Source organism: Monodelphis domestica, chromosome 1 (genome assembly GCF_027887165.1).
Source record: "Monodelphis domestica isolate mMonDom1 chromosome 1, mMonDom1.pri, whole genome shotgun sequence".
NCBI classification, from domain to species: Eukaryota; Metazoa; Chordata; class Mammalia; order Didelphimorphia; family Didelphidae; genus Monodelphis; species Monodelphis domestica.
Window position 1 is genome coordinate 55,533,155 of NC_077227.1, and position 18,258 is coordinate 55,551,412.

At 33.4% G+C, this 18,258-nt stretch overlaps 1 protein-coding gene across 2 annotated transcripts in view; it reads left to right on the plus strand.

Moving 5' to 3' along the window:
- ADK (adenosine kinase) overlaps positions 1 to 18,258 on the plus strand; it is a 645,392-nt gene that overhangs the window by 225,910 nt on the left and 401,224 nt on the right. For both annotated transcript variants that reach the window (XM_007478433.2, XM_007478434.3), the window contains exon 4: positions 8,872 to 8,950. In XM_007478433.2, coding sequence (XP_007478495.2) covers positions 8,872 to 8,950 — 79 coding nt within the window. The remainder of the gene's footprint in view (positions 1 to 8,871; positions 8,951 to 18,258) is intronic.

Below are 18,258 nucleotides of genomic sequence, written 5' to 3' on the forward strand. Positions count from 1 at the left end.
TATAGTTCTTGTTTCATAAACAATGCATTAGTGTCCCAATTTTACCACAACTCCTTTAACATTCATCTCTTTCCTTTAATGTCTTATTGGCCAATAAAAATATATTTGGTATATATTTATTTAGTAATAAGTAAATAAATATTGTAAAGCACCAAAATGGCTTCATCAAGAATAGTTATCATATCTTGCTTAAATTCATCTGTTTTGACATTATTACTAACAAGTAGATAAGAATATTGTAAATATTGTCTCTGAATTTTGGCAAGATTTTTGGTGAAGTCTCAGGATGTTACAGTACATTGCAGTAACTTCAATTCTTAGCTTGTCCCTGTCCTGTATGCCATATCAGTGACTTGAATAAAGAAAAGAATGACATACTTATCCAGTTTGTAGGTGATACCAAGCTGGAGGGGCAGCAAACACACTGTAATATCTAAGATTTAAAAACTTGAATGTCTGCAGTATTGAGCTGAATTTGTTAGAATGAAATTCATTTTCATTTATTAAGGTCTTGAGGTCCAAACAATCAACTTCATTAGTACAAGATGAGGGGAGGTATGGTTAGACAATTTTTCTGATTACAATATCTGTAGGTTTTTAATAAATTGCAAGCTCAAATTGATATAGCAACTGAAAACACAGAGGCAGTTTTGGACTTCTTTAAGAGGGAGCATAGCTTCAAGAAGTGGAGAGAAAGGGAATCCTTGGAAATTTGCCCTTATTAGACATCATCTGGATTATTGTCTTTAGGTGTGGATGCTTTAATTTGAGAAGGATTTAAGAAAGATATTGTAAAGTTTGAGAATATCTATAAGAGGCCACATAAAATTCTTTTTATGTCATATGAAAATTGATTGAACTAAATTGGGAAGTTTAGTTTTTAGAAAAGGAAACTTGGGGGAGACGAATGAAAACCTAATGTCTGCCTTCAGATATATAAAGGCCCATTATATAAAGAAAAGTTTTGGTTTTTTCTTGTTGGTCCTGGAAGGTCGAGTATAACAGGAGTAAATGAAAGTTCTAAAGATACAAACTTAGGTCTGATGTCAAGGGGGGAAAATCTTAATAATTAGACCTACTCAGAATTAGACTGTGCCACCTTGAGATGGTAGATTCTTTTCTCTTGTAGATCTTGAAGTAGAAAGAATATGCTATAAAAATTACATGTTGACCTAGATGACCCCTGTGATTCCTTTCAACTCCTGAATTATGTGACTCTTCCTTCTAGATTCTATAGACCATTTATATGTTCATGCAAGATAATTTCAAATATTTAAATATTTTTCTGGGATATTTTACATATATCTCTGTTATTGTAACAATTTAGTAATTGATTTTTTAAAATAAAGGTAAAGGTAAGTTATTTATTCAGTATTTTTATGGATGTTTCATCACCTGAGAAAACTCAGGACTTATTTTCAGGATCCCCTTTTTTATGGGGGGAAAAATACAGGGCTGAGATTCCAAACACCAAACATAGCAACGCCAACACACATTTATTTGTATAGATATTGGCAAATCAGTTGTCATAGGTCTCCAGTTATAATATTCTAAAAATGAAGGGCTTGAACTAAGCGTTTCCCAGGTTTTTTCCCCCTTCAGAATTCTATTTTAACTTCGTTACTGTTTTCTTTTTGTCATTAAGGTCTTTATTTTTCACTATTTTTATTAATTTCTTTTTATTCTATTTTCTTTTATATATTCTTTTTATTTTAATTTGTTTTATTCTTTTTTATTTTTTGAAAATTCATTTTTCTTTCATTTTAATTATAATAAATTTAGATTAGACTAGGTGGATTCAGAACTTTTCTACTAATTGATAACTTGCTTAGTTGAAGGTTTTTTTCTTGTTGGTTATATTTATATCCACTGCAGAATTAAAAGCAAAATGCTACTTTTGGGATTCTGTGTTCTAAGAACTGTCTCTGAATAGCTTAAAAATGTAAGTCAATAATTTTCAAGAATTTCTTCTAAGTTATTCTCTCTCTCCCTATCCCTCTCCCTCTCCCTCTCCCTCTCCCTCTCCTTCTCCTTCTCCTTCTCCTTCTCCTTCTCCTTCTCCTTCTCCTTCTCCTTCTCCTTCTCCTTCTCCTTCTCCTTCTCCTTCTCCTTCTCCTTCTCCTTCTCCTTCTCCTTCTCCTTCTCCTTCTCCTTCTCCTTCTCCTTCTCCTTCTCCTTCTCCTTCTCCCTCTCCCTCTCCCTCTCCTGTCAAGAATTTTATTTTTGCTACTATTTTCCCTCCTTTTTAAGTTAAGCTACTTGCCATCAATTGAGGTAAATTATATGACATCAACAAGGTAGATAATTAGTAGTGTGGATATCTGGGGAAAGCAGGTGGAGTAATTTTGTTCTTTTTTCTTAATTGCTTTCCGAAGGGTAGTGTACTACTGCAACAATTCATACATTAAGTAAAATGAATTACAAAAATAAACACTTTCATATCTATTCTATCATTTTCTTAGATAGTTTAAATCATAATTTGAATTTTTTTAACCGACTGGATTATGTGATTGAAGTTCTAGTGATGAATTAAAGTGACACCTCATTAGCAGTGACAGCCTGTGTATTTTATATTTGAAATGCTTAAGAACAAGTATATGGATCTGTCCTTCTGTTACTCAACTGCCCCCCCCCCCCCCCACTTTTACACTTACATACTTTTCAGCCACTTGTGTTCTGGTTTACATCCTTATTACTCAAGTAAGTATGCTCTCCCTATAATTTCCTAATAGCCATATCCTATGACCTTTTCTCAGATCTCATCTTTCTTAGAGTCCTCTGTGACATTAGACCTCCACCCAATTTTCTCTCCTTTGAAAGTTTTCCTAGGTTTACTTTTTCTTGTTTTTTCCTTTACCTGACTGACCCTCCCATCCTACCCCAGAATAAGGTGATAACCTGAAATCTTATCACCATATTTCAACTCCCTTAGTTTTCTCTCTCCTCTGATTGGAAGGCTGGATTGTGAAATATTACATTCTTCTCCAAACCTTTTATTCTGAACTTTCACAGATTTTCAGGTAACTATTCTTTCTACTCATTATTCTCCTGTAATGGAAATCCACATTATACTTCTTAGCTTCATTTTGTGCATTGTTCTCTCTTAGAGTATAAAGGGGAGCTAGGGAGTACAATGCATAGAGTGCTGTGCCTAAGTTAGGAAGCCTCATTTCCCGAGTTGAAATCTGCCCTCAGAGGCTTACTAGCTATGTTTAGTTTAGTTTAGTAGTAGTCTCTCGGTGACCGAGAATGACAATTGTCTTTGTGCATTATCATATATTGATGTACCCTCATGTGGCTTTGGAGTCCAAAGACTGAGGGGAAAAGCCTGTGACACATGGGGCATGGGAAGCCCGTTTTTACGGGAGGTGCGGTTGTGGCCTGGTGTCGGCGTTCACGCGTAGCTGCAAGACGTCGACGTCGCTCATCTTCAAAGATGGTGGCGGCATGGTGAATGTGGGTTCGCCAGCTGCTTCCGACAGAGGCAGCAAGTTCTAGTTGCTTCTTGAAGAGGGTGTATGGGGTTAGGCTAGATGAGTGTGCACAAAGATACTTGTGCATGAAGGAAATTTAAGTGGAAAAGTCAATGCACAGAGACAGTCCCACTCTCTCGGTGTTGGAAGCCTGGGTCCAGTGGCACGAAAAGTCGTTACACCTGGAGACTTCCTCAGCTGCATTGGATGGCCGTGTTGTCTTTTGTGCTCCAACATGCCCTCAGCACTCCACAGTGCTTTGCTGCGTTGCCATCTCAGCCGTTGAACCTTCTTATTGGTTTCTTCCGTCTGTTCAGCCGAAGCAGTCTTCACATGCTGAGTGAGCAAAGCCCTGGTTCACCAGGGGTCGACGTTGACCCGATGGCTACCCTCACAAGGTTTAGCCGGCCTGTCGAAGCCGTTGCCTGGGGTGTGGCCGCTGCCGCATGCTAGCAGCTACTGGGAGCCACAAGTGAGAGCTGGGTGTCAGGTGGGGGTCAGAGGTTGGAGAGCTGCCCTAGGAGGGCACGACAAGCCCTCCATACCAAAGATACTACCCCTCCCTGAGCACCCCATACACCCCAAAAAAGAGTGATAAGGGCTAGGCAATGGGCATTAAGTGACTTTGCCCAGGGCCACACAGCTAGGAAGTGTCTGAGACCATATTTGAACCCAGGACCTCCTGTCTTCAGGTATGGCTCTGTATCCACTGAGCCACCAAGCTATGTGATCCTGGGGAATTCATTTAAGCTTGCTTTGCTATAGTTTCCTCATCTGTAAAATTAAGCTGGAGAAGGAGATGACAAAGCACTCCCCTTGTCTTTATCAAGAAAATCCCAAATGGGATCATGAAGAGTTAGACATGACTGAAAATGATTCAATAACAACGGCATAGCTCATTCAAGTATATGGACAGTTTAGTAACTTTTGGGATACAGTTCCAAATTGCTTTTCAGAATGTCTGACTATTTCCTAGATCCCCCAACAATATTTACTTATTATTATATTTTAAGAACCTTTTAAAAGTAATTATGTTCAAAATAATATTACAAGTTAAAATATCAATACGCAAACTCGATCATTTTGATAATCACCTTGTCATTTCATCCATATTAATGAAAATAGTTGAGGTATTTGTCCTTCATTTTCAAGTTATATTCTTTAATATAGTTTTCTTTGAAGTTTTCCTTTTTTGATTGATATATTTTATCTTTATATCACTAAAATTTCCTCTATATGAAATAATATATTTTTAGGGGGAAAAATTGGAAGGACAAAAAAATCAAGAAAGTTATTAGGACATTGAAAAAAATCTGAATAATGAGAGAAGGGAAGGGAAAAAGTACTATAGAAGGATCTCAATTAAATGCATCAAATATAAATAGTCCTTTTCCAAAGAAATCACCTATGAAACCTGAAGAGGTCAAAAAGTGCTTCTTGCTCAGTTTGTGTGATGAATTTGAATGGGTGAAGTTAGTCGATGAATATCTTGGGAAGGCATTCAGATATTTCTTACAGTTTCAGACTCTCAATTGAATAGGAAAAAATAAAGGAAGATTCTATTTGCAAAATTGTGCATGGTACTGACGTTAAGTTGTTTCTTGATATACAAATCATTTTTGTCCTTACCATATCATGTCACTGATGCTGTGTCTCTGTATCTTATATGTATTTTTATGTACTTCAAGAGTATCTTTCAAAGAATCAAAATTGTGTCTAACTCAAATGACAAAGTTATGATATCTGTATCTGAGAAACTGTCTATAAAAATTCTCCCAATCTAACTGATTTCCTCATCTTAATCTTGGCTATATGCATTTCATTTGTTCTAAGTCTTTAAAATTTTTTATGTATTCAAAATTATTAATTTTTAATTTCACAATATTCTTTTTGTTTATTGACAAATTCTTCTATCTGTATATCTGATAGGTAATGTGTTCCTTATTCTTCTAGAATTGTTCAAATTAAATCATCATTCCCTTCCCAAATTTCTAATGTGATTTTCTTTTAATTTTATCACGATTTCTTTAAATGTATAACTGAGCAAGGAATTGAATGTCTTCAACAAAATACCTGTATTTTCATGCTTAGACATTCCAAAGAGTTAGTTCACAAGGTTTCGTGGTGTTTTAACAGGTGATTATTATGATTTGGGAAATTGCCCTTTTAAAGTTAGTAGAATTTTTTCTAATATCCTTGAAAGTACTGTAGCACTAAAGCACTTTCCCCAGAAATAAACTTTGTTCATAGATTCCATTTTCTCTTGTTTTAAATATCTTAGAATCCTAAATAATTTGTCCCCTTTGTTTTAAAAGAATTTTTTCTCATTGTACTTAAATTTTGAGTAAAGCAGTGACAGAATTTGAATGCCTTAATTATTGTCTAATGCAGCATAAAAAATGGAGTCATCACCTGCACAGCCTTGAATGTATTGTATCAGGATGTCCAACTCCTTAAGCTGAACAATAATCTTATGTTGTTGGGGTTTTTTTCATACCTCTAAAAATAAAACTTGATTTGCTGAATTATTCAACCACTTGGAATACTGATTTTTTTTTCAAAATAAATAAACATTTAATGGCCTCTCACAGTGTTTTTTTTTTTTGATACTTTTGTCTGCATAGTAGGAATACCTTGCTAGATTACTGATCCAGCACATATTGTCATCCCCATTATGTATATTAGACATGATTTTGAGGTTCCTAATGAGTTAGGTCATCATAGTTTTTATAAAAGAGAAGAAGCAAAGTGAGATTCTAGATATAACCTAGGCTTCATTAATGAAAGAAGGTTTCTAGTTTCAATCATTTTTTTCTTTTAAAATTTTATCTTCCATCTTAGAATCTATATACTGTGTATTGGTTCTAAGACTGAAGAGAATGGTAAGGACTAGGCAGTGGGTGTTAATGTGAATTGCTCAGAGTCACTCAGCTAAGATTTGAAACCAGGACATCCCTTCTTCTCTCCTGATGTTCAATCAACTAAGCCACCCTACTGCCCCCTAGTTTTAGGAATCTTGTCTTACTTTATTATGTGTATTGAAATATTACTTGTGGGGAAATATATTGAAACCCTAAATGTGAGAAATGAATTAATTGGCTTTGCAAATAATTTTTGGAGATTGCAAATATCAGTCTAAGAATTTGATTACAGATACTTAATGAATCAATGGTACTTGAGTTCTCAGAGTACATGACTTGATCATTGTGAAATAAGAAATAAAAGGTATATTGCAGATGAATTGTTTCTATCACTGTGTTATTTTTGTATATTTTAAATATCCATCTATGGAATTCTTTTCAATGCCTTTTCACATTTCACATTCACTAATTCATAGCTTTCATTTTGATGGTTCTTATTAGATTCTTTCGGACTCATCATTAGGTAATAGCCTGAAATTTAAAATATTTTCCCCACTTCTAATTTTTTATCTATCTTATCTATTGATTTATTTAATTTAATCTTATTTTTTATCTTTACCTAAGATTTTATTAGTGAAGGCAATTCCGAGAGAGTCAATCTCTCTCCAGGATAATTGTGATTAGTACTTGTTCTGAGCACTTAGCAGCCAAATGATCTATCTGGACTCCCGTAGTTAGAGGCAGACATTTTCTAAGTTCTTAGTTTCTATGGAGTTTATTAATAATCACTTGAAATAAGAGTAAGCAAATAGGTAGAGATTAAGGCCTAAGTCTGACCACATGTTTCTCCACATGGCTGTCTCTCTCAGTCATGTTCCTCCACCTCTACTGTCCAAGGAAAAGGAGAGAGCAAGTAACCCCTTCCACTCCTTTTTTATACTCTCTTTTGACCCATACCCATAACCTTTAGTTCTGAACCGTGTACTTAAGACTCTTCACCTGTGACCTGTTTGGAGTGTTCACGTTATAGACTTAGGCATGCAAATGGAATGGAAAGGATGGGAAGGTATGGGTTCCCATTACTCAATCCTCCCTGTGATTCTTTTGGGAGAAGAACATATTTAAATGTCTTCAATTGAGGCTTTGAGGAGATTAAAATGCCTTGTCTCCCCAGTGACTCATTTCACTTAACCAGCTTGTATTTCTAAAAATTCTCTCACTAGAAGGGGAAAGTATAATAATATGTGGATAAAAGAAATGAGAAATGAAACAAAAAAATATTGATAGAGGCATTGATAAAATGCCAATTAGGATATTCTCTCCCTTTGGCATTAGAATTTACATTCAGAATAAATGATATGTTCAATCCATTTTAGTTCATTATATCCCAAAATTCACTCCAGATCTTCTGATGGGGTATGTGATTACCTCAGGATTCCTTAGGGTACCTTCTCCAAAAGATCTGTTTTCTTGATTTAGGGTGTTGACGAGTTTTTTCCCTTAAAATTTCCCCAAACGATTTTAAACCTAGGATTTGAGCATACTTAAAGATTCCCCCTCTCACTTCCCAAACCCACTCCACTACAGACCAAACATTCCCTGATACATTGCAATTTAGCTTTCTTTCAAAATATTAGAAAATAATTTCTGTTGCCAAATCCAGCGTCACTTTCATCATTCTTATACCTCTTTTCTCACCATAGCAATAATTTTTATACTTTAGTCTCAGATTCCCTTTATCGTCTTTAAAATATTGAGGATCAGGGGGCAATTAGATAGCACAGGGAATAGAATTCTGGGAATGGAGTCAGCAGGACCTTGGTTCAAATATGGCCTCTGACATGCATATCTCTGTTTGGCCAAGTCGCTTAATACCCATTGCCTAACCTTTGTACTTTTGTCTTAGAGTTGATACTTGGATAGAAGGAAAGGGTTTTTAAAATATTGAGGACCCCCTTTTTGAAGAGATTTTGTTTATATTGGTTTTCTCTATGGATACTAAACATGTTAGAAGTTTAAATGTCCGCATAATATTATGAAATAGTTTTGACGTTCCATAAATCCTGAAAAGATCTTAGACATCCTTAGGGAGAACTCTAGCTTTTGAGCATTAAATTAGTGTTTATAATTCTTGTTTCTAATGCCATCTTTTATCACTTAATTCTAGCCTTGAATAAGTACTTCATTCTCACTAAACCTTTATTCTTAGATGTCAAATCTACAACCACAAAACCAACCTTGCTTAATTTAGGGTAACCATAAGCAGTGAATTAATGTACAAACTCTACAAACTTAATGAATTTTGATTAGCTAACTAAGTGATAAAGTATTTATATTGTTCAATACTCATTTTAACTCATTGTTAACTATATCAATCTGATAAACTTTCTGAATATATCAACTGATAGTATCTTTTCTACCAGATTTAAACAGATTCCAATTGCATGATTTTGTTAATTTCTAATCCAGATTTCAACTTAGATAATTTGAAGAACCTAATTTAAGGGGATTTTTTTTCTGTGTCTTTTTTAAAATAGGTTTGAAGAACTTGTGAAAAAGTTCGACGTGGAATATCATGCTGGTGGTTCTACGCAGAATTCTATTAAAGTGGCCCAGGTTAGTTAATCATTTAAATAATGTTCCATCACATTTTGTGATGCAATCCTGACAGTGCAGTATTTTCAATTTTTTAAAATTAATCTTAAACCTTGGCAAATACAAAAACAAAGTAAAACTTATTTGTGACTAGAACATCATCAAGAAATCTAGATTGTTTTGGTAGAAGTAATGTGAGCTGAAGAGTTAGAAATGAGAGATATTCCCTTATTTGGGAGCCATCCAACGGTCCCATGCCTGGGATTAACTTTGTTCGGAGACTATGATTTCCCAAACTTTCACATTTTTATAAATTGGGATGTGGGGATTATAATTGTATTTCACTTTAGCTACTAATTTTGATATTACCTCTTGTTAGAGAGGCAGGCAAAATGATCAATGTTGTTGAAAAAAAAATCTAAAAATCATGTCTAAAGACCCTTAAAATCTATTTGAGATATTTAACTCATTAAATTTTCCAAAGGTTGTTATACCATTGTAACCAGTTTTGATGAAGTCCATTCTGTGTGTGACAGTTTACAAAGTTAAAATACACTTATTCAGAAATGGGCTTGTTCAATAATGTTTGTTCAGTATAGTTATAGAAAAGTAACAGAATATAACCATAGTGAAAATTCAGTACATTAAAATGATTCAGTGTAACAGAATAGTATTGCATACTTTAATATATGAACTTAAAACCACAAAATTAAATCTTAAAATAATCAGAAAAATACAATAAAATACAGAGATTTTTATAAAACACTGGAGTTATAAGTCTTTAAAATATAACCTCCAGTCTCTTTAAAGTTCGTTTTTTGTTTGTTTGGTTTTTTAATCCTTTGAGATTCCTTTTGTCAGTACTGTGGAATTCCCCATATCGAGGAAGAACATGGGTTTTAGGAATCTCAAATTGGGTAGGCCCAAATATCAAAGAGTTGCAGGGAAATGAATTTCTCCCCTGAATCTCAAGGTCAAATGTCATAGAGTTGTAGGGAGATGAATTTCTCCCCTGAATCTCAGGTAAAATAAGCAAAAGGATCAGTGCAATCAAAAAAATCCTTTGAAATACACCATGCTTGTAATCAACTTCCTGTTTGGAAAAGTTTCCTCATTCTCTCCCTTCTTCCCCCCACCTGAGGTCCCCTGACATGTGAAGGCTAATTGTAGGCTAAGAAAGGAACACCCCAGTTTTTATCAGGTGTTTTGTGATTCTGAAGACAGATACCAGGGGCCTTGGTCTTAGGGCTGGGTCGGGGGCAATCTGGCTTGGAATTCGAAGATCTGGAGTAGAGTTGCTTGGTAGAGTTGCTTGGGCTTGTGTGGGGGCCTGGATCAGGAGAACGAGATGGCTGGAGGCAGGAACAGGACCAGGTGAGGGATCTTGGTAAAGAAGATCAGGAAGAGTGAGGGGAATCAGAATCGGCTTTTGTGAGGGAGGCCGAAAACCCTTGGCAGGAGGAACGTGACTTAATAAAATTATCTAGGCTATCTTTAAAAAAATTACAATCCTACCCAAATTAATTTACTTATGTAGTGCCATACCCATTCAACTATCATAAAGCTATTTTACTGAATTAGAAAAAAGCAAAACAAAGTTCATTTGGTAGAACAAAAATCAAGGGAAATTGTGGGGAAAAAATGTGAAGGAAGGAGTCCTTTTATTCCCAGATCTCCAACTATACTATAATGCATCCCTTATTTTTAGATTCTCTACTTGTGCTAGATATAGTGAGCATTAGAAATAAGAAACATCTTGATAAATGAGATGCCAACTATATCTGAATTCTGAGAAAGTGCTTATTACCATAGCCATATTTATTCTTTTGAGTCCCTTTATGTAATGCTTATCATTTTTAGAATTATTTAGTAATAATATGATTAAATTAATAAAAATTAAATTTATCCTGATGGACTAAAATTTACCTCAATTTTTTCCAAAGTGCAGGGAAATAGGGAGGATTTTCTACACTAGCTAAAATATTACAGTAAAGCCTTGAAATTTCCTCATCTTTCTTGATGTCTCTGGAGCCTATTACACTGTCTATCATTCTCTTCTTTTTCATATTCTTTTTCCTCTAGGTTGTGGTGCCATTACTTTTTCCTGGACTTTCTAATACCTATGGAGCTTGCTACTTTCATATTGTGGGGCAATACACCAGGTCTAGGACGTTACTCTGTTGCCTAGACTCTGAGAGCTGTGCTTTAAGGAGTAGGCAGATCAGAACAGAAGGCAGTTGTGGAAAGTTGCCAAAACCAAAATTTAACATCTTAAGAATTTTGCCTCAGGCTTGTCCTGTACCCATGAAAGAGAACTACTTTTTTCTTCTTCTGTATTTTGATCCCCAGTTCCTCAAGCTGAAGCTAATAATTTCTATTACTGCAGTTTAATTGCATTATTGGTGAAATAGGCTTCTGTGAACAAGGCTTGGTTCTTAACCTCTGTCAAATGAAAAATCCATTTTGATTTTTAAACTCTCTCAGCTTGATTTTTAAATAAAATTTATTCTCAAGTTGGAAGTTCCCACATATAATGCTAAAATATGTCACTGAAATATGTCATCAAGCCAGTAAGCATTACACTTGCCAAGAGAAAGTTTAAATCAAGATATTGACGTTTGTTTCTTAGATGCATAAGAATATGATCTAGACCCTGAGATGTTGAAGTAAGATTGTCCCAGGGCATGACTTGGTGAGACATTTTAGATTAGAGTATTTTAGATATCTATTGCCTTTCAGATAGCAGTAAAATTCTTTTGGCCATAATTATTCTGAAATGTATGGAGATGTGAATTCATTCCCATCTGGGGGAAATTGTCAAGGTAGACAGGATTAATTTTCCATCTGTAACCTTATCCACTATAAAATAATTCTTTATGTTCTCCTAATGAAAAATGCTTTTTCTTTTCTCTTCATCTGGTTATTGAAAATTCTTTTCCCTTCTAGACTCTTACAATTGTTATATTGTTGATTCATATCATAAATTGTATATTCTCATTTTGAAGATTGTCTATATATGTATGTTTTTCTATGCAGTTACTTATATATGTGATATTTTTATTTATATATACACAAAGAATGCATCATCATACTCTTAAGTAGTTTGAAAAGTAGTCTGTTGAAGTAGAAATAATTGGGCTGAGTCTCACAATTTTCCAATTTTTCTTATTTTCTCCAGTAAGTTGCAATCTGTGTAACCTTTTATTAATTGTTTTGCCTATGTTCTGCCTTCTCCCATTTGGAGAAAAAGTATAAAATTGTTTACTCAAGTGTTAGTATTCCCTGTATTTGATATTATTTGATAGTTGGGTGGATTTTGTTATGGGATATAAAAATGTATTATGCTCCATAGTGTGGTGGCAAGTAGTTTGAATTTGAATTGAGATCTTGACAAAGTCTCTTTTTCTCTTGAGGCTTAGTTTATTCAACTGTTGTAATATTGAACATTCTCAAAATTAAATAAACAATTTTTTCCTTTCTTTGACCAAGCTGGCTAAGTGTTTTTGAGGCTCAAATCTTATAATATTTCTGTAACACAAAATTTAATTTTTAAAAGCACACCATATTAGATCTAAATTTTAATAAAAATTAAACTATCTTCTAATTTAATTTAGTATTATTTTTGTGAGTCCTTTTATTTGCTACTCAGTATATTTTTTGCTTCTTTTTACTAAAAAGTTCTCTAATATTGTACCATTCAATGTTCAAGTGAATCCTTTAGTAACTAGTTTTCCTAATAAATTGTCTTGTAGCAATGATTGACCTTCTTAAAATGTGCTCTGAAAAAGATCACATGTGAATTTGTTTCTAAAATATAGCAAGAATTAAAGAAGGAGAAGATTTTTAAGTTATTGATGGTATTTTTAGATTTAAGATTTTTCTCCTTACCTGGATTTGGATTATATGCCTTCCTGGCTCTAGGGCAAGCAGGAGCCCTACTTCACATTTATTTGACTTTGCATCTTCCTTCTCAAACTTTGGTACATTTCGGTAAAGTAGTATTTTGGACTAGGGAGACAGGAAACAGACCCAGAGAGGGGAGAATAACTTTTGGGCCCCCTTTCATTAACCCTTTATTGTTAGATGTACCATGCATTCTGTTCAGAAAATTCTCTAATGGCAACAATAGTTGTTATTTCAAAGCAGGAGATGGAGGTGAGGGGTTGAGGAGGGTGTGGAGAGAGAAATAAAGAGACATTGATTCTATTAATGGTTTCCCCTATTAAGGGGAAATTTCCTTTTTTTTTCTTCCCAAAATTTGCTACTTTACTTTAATATTTAAATAAAATATTGAGATAGTTACAAGGATTCTACCAAAGTATGGAAAAATAAATTTCATGCCACGGTAATATTAATTTAATTTGTTTTATGAAATAACATGTGGGTTTTTTTTCAAATGTAGTAGTTCAAATAAGTTTTTATTATTTTATAGTAAATTATATCCTTTGAAGTAGCGTTGGTAAGAGTACTTTTAATACTTTCATTTATTATACATACAATTTTTATGAATTCCAGTTACCATAAAAGGGTCCTAGCTCTATTATTTTAGTATTCTCCTAAAAAAAGGTAAAGAATTGTAGAATACGAAAATGAATTTGCCTTGGTATAATAGCTGTAATTTGTTATCATTGAAAGTTGATTTGGTGGTGATGTGGGTGAAAATGCTTTATGTGAGAAAGTTAAAGGGAAATTATTTGTATTTAATGTTTTTTTAAATCAGTGAAAATAATTTTGTAGTTTTATAGAAACTGAGTATTATATTTTCTAGTGAAATTTGTTACCTATTCATTTGCCCAGGGATCCCACTGCCTTCCCTCTCCCTCCCTTTTAAAACAGTTTAAAGGTCTTTAAATTTTTTATTAGTTCTTTTGTCATTTCCTCTAGCCAACAACCAATAGAGGCACTTAGGGGGTACTAACTCAGCTTGACAGGTCAGAGGTGTTATGTCTTCCTGTGTTGCTGGATTTAATAGTCTCAGAGCTTTTTTCAAAAAAAGTGCCCACCAACATTGCTCTCAGGCAGTGTAAAGGAATTATAAACATATACACGTGTTTGTCTTTTTTTTTTACATACAAACACATTTGGATATCTTTAGTAGAATGAGTAGAATGAGTATGTGTTAGAACTATAATTCAAATACTTCTCGTTAATTTGAACATGTTTTGGTTAATAAGTTTTAGGAGTTTACAAGATATAACTAATAATGTTCTTTAAAAATATAATTGGTGGAGAGAAAATTAAATTCTTCCAAAAGATTATACTGAATTCTGTCATTGTTCAAGACTGAATGCAATGTTAACATATCTTTTTAATGAAGCCAATTTGTTAATAAGTATTATATCTTGTTAATTTCTCTTCAATTGTATACAGACATCTTGTGGTGCAATTTTTGTTAAGGGTCAACTATAAACATGATTTAATATAAGGAATTTCAAGTGTGTTCACTTAATTTTTATTCATGAGATTGCTGATTTACTTTTAGAGGCTTGATTTTTTTGGATAGTACCTTTTGTCTTTTCTATAATTACAGATTTATTGAATATGGATAAGAAAGTTGAATTTGTTTCTTCCTCTTTAAAATCACTTTTTCTTACTTTATATATACTTTGTATTTACTTGCTTACCCTGGACTTCTCTTTTCCTAAGAGAATAGAATGTCAAGCACTGAAGGAGATTTTTTGGGGGGAGGGTATCTCAAGTACCCCTTTGTAAATGGTAACATTTTAATTGATGTTTGTTGAATTGAATTGAGCTGAACCAACATAATCATAATTTCATTATAAATTATCTTTTTGGGTTGTAGATAATTTATAAACTTTTAATTATATATTACTTGGTTCAATTCTGTGATGAATTGAATTTATTGTATTGGATGGTTCCTTTTCTGTTGATTCAGCATTGTTATCACTAAAATAAATTATTATCAAATGCCACCATATAGGAATTTTCATCAGCAATTACAAGTGCATATAGTTCTTTACCAGCAGTATCATATTAATGATTAGAACATATTTTTGTTGGCTTACAATTTTTAAAGCCCTATCTATCTATCATTTAAATAATATTCAAGAGAAATAATATTATCTCCATTTAACATATAAGGTAATAGAAATTCCACCAGTGTTCATGGCTTGCCTCAGATACCATGGGCTTTTCCAAAGTATTTTCACTCATATCCTGTCTGCTCCACTTTTATATTTGGTTATCTTCTAGCTTTTTCACTATAATCACCCATGATTTCTCTATATCTTTTGTTTTACAGTAGCCCCTTTTAGATGAAAACTTTTTATTATGCTGTTTAGCTATAATTTTTTTATATTCTGTGATTTCATTGGAGTTATCTAGTTATCTAGCTAGTTTCAGAGACCAGATGTGAACTTAGGACTTACAGTCTCCAGGCCTGGCTCTCTACCATTGAGCCAATTGTCTTCTCTCTGAGCCTCTTAAAATTTGAATTAAAACAATTAAAGCAATTTTGTTATAGATTTTTTTATGATCTGGCCCCTTTTTATCTTTTTAATTTTATTCACAACACATTGACCTTTTTGTTATTCCTCAGGTAAAATAGTGTGCCTTTGAATTATCTTTCTCTAGGCTTGAAATGTTCTCCCTAAGAATTACTCCTAGTTTCCCATCTCTTTTAGGAGAGTTTTTCCAGGTCTCCTCACCTTCCAACTACTACTACTTTTCCTTCTGAGGCAACTCCCTTCCATTTATTCTATGTATGTGTTCTATATGCCAGTTTATATACATGTCTCCGCTTTGTGATTTTTCTGAAATTAGAATGTTCACTCCATGTGAGAAGAGAATGTTTTTGTTTTTTCTTTTTCTTTTTAACTCCAGGGCTTGGTATGGTGCCTGACACATAGCAAGCACCTAATAATTGCTTATTTATTTATTGATAGAATAGTGTATTCTCATTTACTCTACCAATACCTGTGGCCATGTCTTAAACAATAGAACAAACTTTTTCTGTGTCTGTAATTATGGGGGTGGCTAGGGGATGATAGAAATATTGTGCAAAAAATGCCATAGAGCAGATAGAATTGGTAGACATTTTCTTCCACATTTTCTTCTCCTTTGCTTTTTATTTGATAAATATGACTTTCTTTTCCCATTTAAGACTAATATCCTTTGCCCTCTGTCTAGTTTTAAGTTGAGTTAAATCCATCATTAACATATGCTTTCATTACCTTCAATTCTGAAATCTTTTATTTGTATTTTATACTTTGATGTTGAACTAGCCTATCTTATGTCTTTCTATTTTGGCAGACTAAACCATTACATGAGATAATTTTATTTAACTTCCCCAATGAAATTCATCATTAGTTTCTGTTTATTGAATTGTGTGTGAATTGTTTGATGCTAATATATAGTAAAGAATACAGGTTTTCATAGTATAGCATCCAAGAAAGATTATTTTTCCTCATCTTCCCCTGAGTCATAATGTAATACTAAAATATGGTTTTTAGAATTGTGTCTTAAGCATTTCTTTTGTGTGTTTGTGTGTGTGAATACAAAAATAAATTTAGCTACTGAAAAGCTAAGAAAAAAGATTACTTCGGGGCAACAATCTTAAATTAAAGTGAAGAGAACTGTTTTATAAACAAGTAAAAATTTTTTAAATTCCAAGACCTTATTATAAATTCCTTTTCAAAATTATTTCAACACTTTTTAATTGGTACGTTGAAATTCTCTTTAATGGACAACACTTGAATATGGTTATCTTTTGAGATGATCTAGTTTACTTAGAAAAACTAGTTGGGGTTAAAAAAAAACTTTTTTTTACTAGGTGTTGTTCTGGAAACTTAGTGGCAAGCCCAATTGCCTTAGATCTAAAAAGAAGTAACACTAGAATGATCAAAGAGAATTATCTGTTCTAATGGCTCACACCTGGAGGAGTTATAGAAATGTCAACAGCACAACTGTATTTATAAGTATCAGAGTAGTATGTGGTAGATAGGGTTGTAACAGAGAGTTTTTATATCATATCTTCCTGTCATTAAACTGAGTGTAATATTTGTGAGGTGACTGTTAATGCCAATTTTAAAATTAATGAGAAGTTTTAGGCAACTCTAATTTGAGAAGATGAAGATCAAAATAGACTGCTTCATTTTGGGGTTTCTCCCTTAAGTTTATATAATTTGAGAATTTAAGAGAAAACACTGAAATGCTTTAGTTATGTTTTTTTTCCTTTTTATGCCTCAATATCTGGATGGAAATGAAGGTTAAAACATCAGTACAAATTGTTATATAAATCATTTCCTATACTTGTGGAATTGATCATCTGAACCCCAAAATTAGATTTTACATTTAATACTATGATATTCAGCCTTCACTTATAGATTGAGGGGGATCCCAGTTTCTTTATTAAATGTGTGAGCTTTGTCTGTCATGATAATATGTTCTTCATATTTCAAGAATATGTTGTTTGGGCTAAATAGTGGCACAAGTATAGTGCCCTTCATCTCTGTTAAAGAACTCCTTCCAGTCTACCTTATCAGTCATTTTTTTATGTGTCTGATTAATTAACCAGTTCAGAATGCTCCCACTTTTATAGCCAGTCCATAGTCTACCATTATTCCAACAATAGTTTAGTGAGTGATTTTGCCAAATGCATTGCCGAACTCTAGTTGTATTTGATATTTAAGTTGTTTCATATACATTATTTTTGATGAATCCATGACAAGCTATACTGATTGACCTTTCTTTTTCTTTTTCAAATTACTTTTTTGAGGAGCAGTATGGCAAAGGATGGTCTTGAATTGACCTTCCTCTTGAGATACTTTCTGCCTATTTGGCATTTCTAGGTAGAAGCAGTATACTACCTCACATAAATTATATTGAAAGTGATCATTATATTTGTCCTAAAACACAGTCTTTTATCAAATTTCCCAGTCATTGTTAGGGCCCTGGTGTGCTTCCAGTCACTAAAGTTCACAGCCTTGATTTTGTTCTAAACTTTTTACTCGTACCCCATATATTGATTCATTTTACAAATGTCATTTCTACATCCTAATCATTTCTCCCATCTCTCTCCTTCTCTTTAATCCTAAGCCCACCATTATAGATCAGATTTTTGTCATTCTTCATTTGAACTATTGCAGTAGCATCATCATTTGTCTGCTACCTCAAGTCTCTTACAACTCCAATCTGTTCAACATATATTCTTAACATCGTCTTTCTTAGGTCTAACAGTGTCAGTTATTTTCTCACTAAATTCCCTTAATTTCTTACTTTTAGGACCAAATGTGATCTCCTCTATTTGTATTTTTCAAAATCCTTCTACAGTACATCCCCCACCCACAATTCCTAGTTACTTATGTATA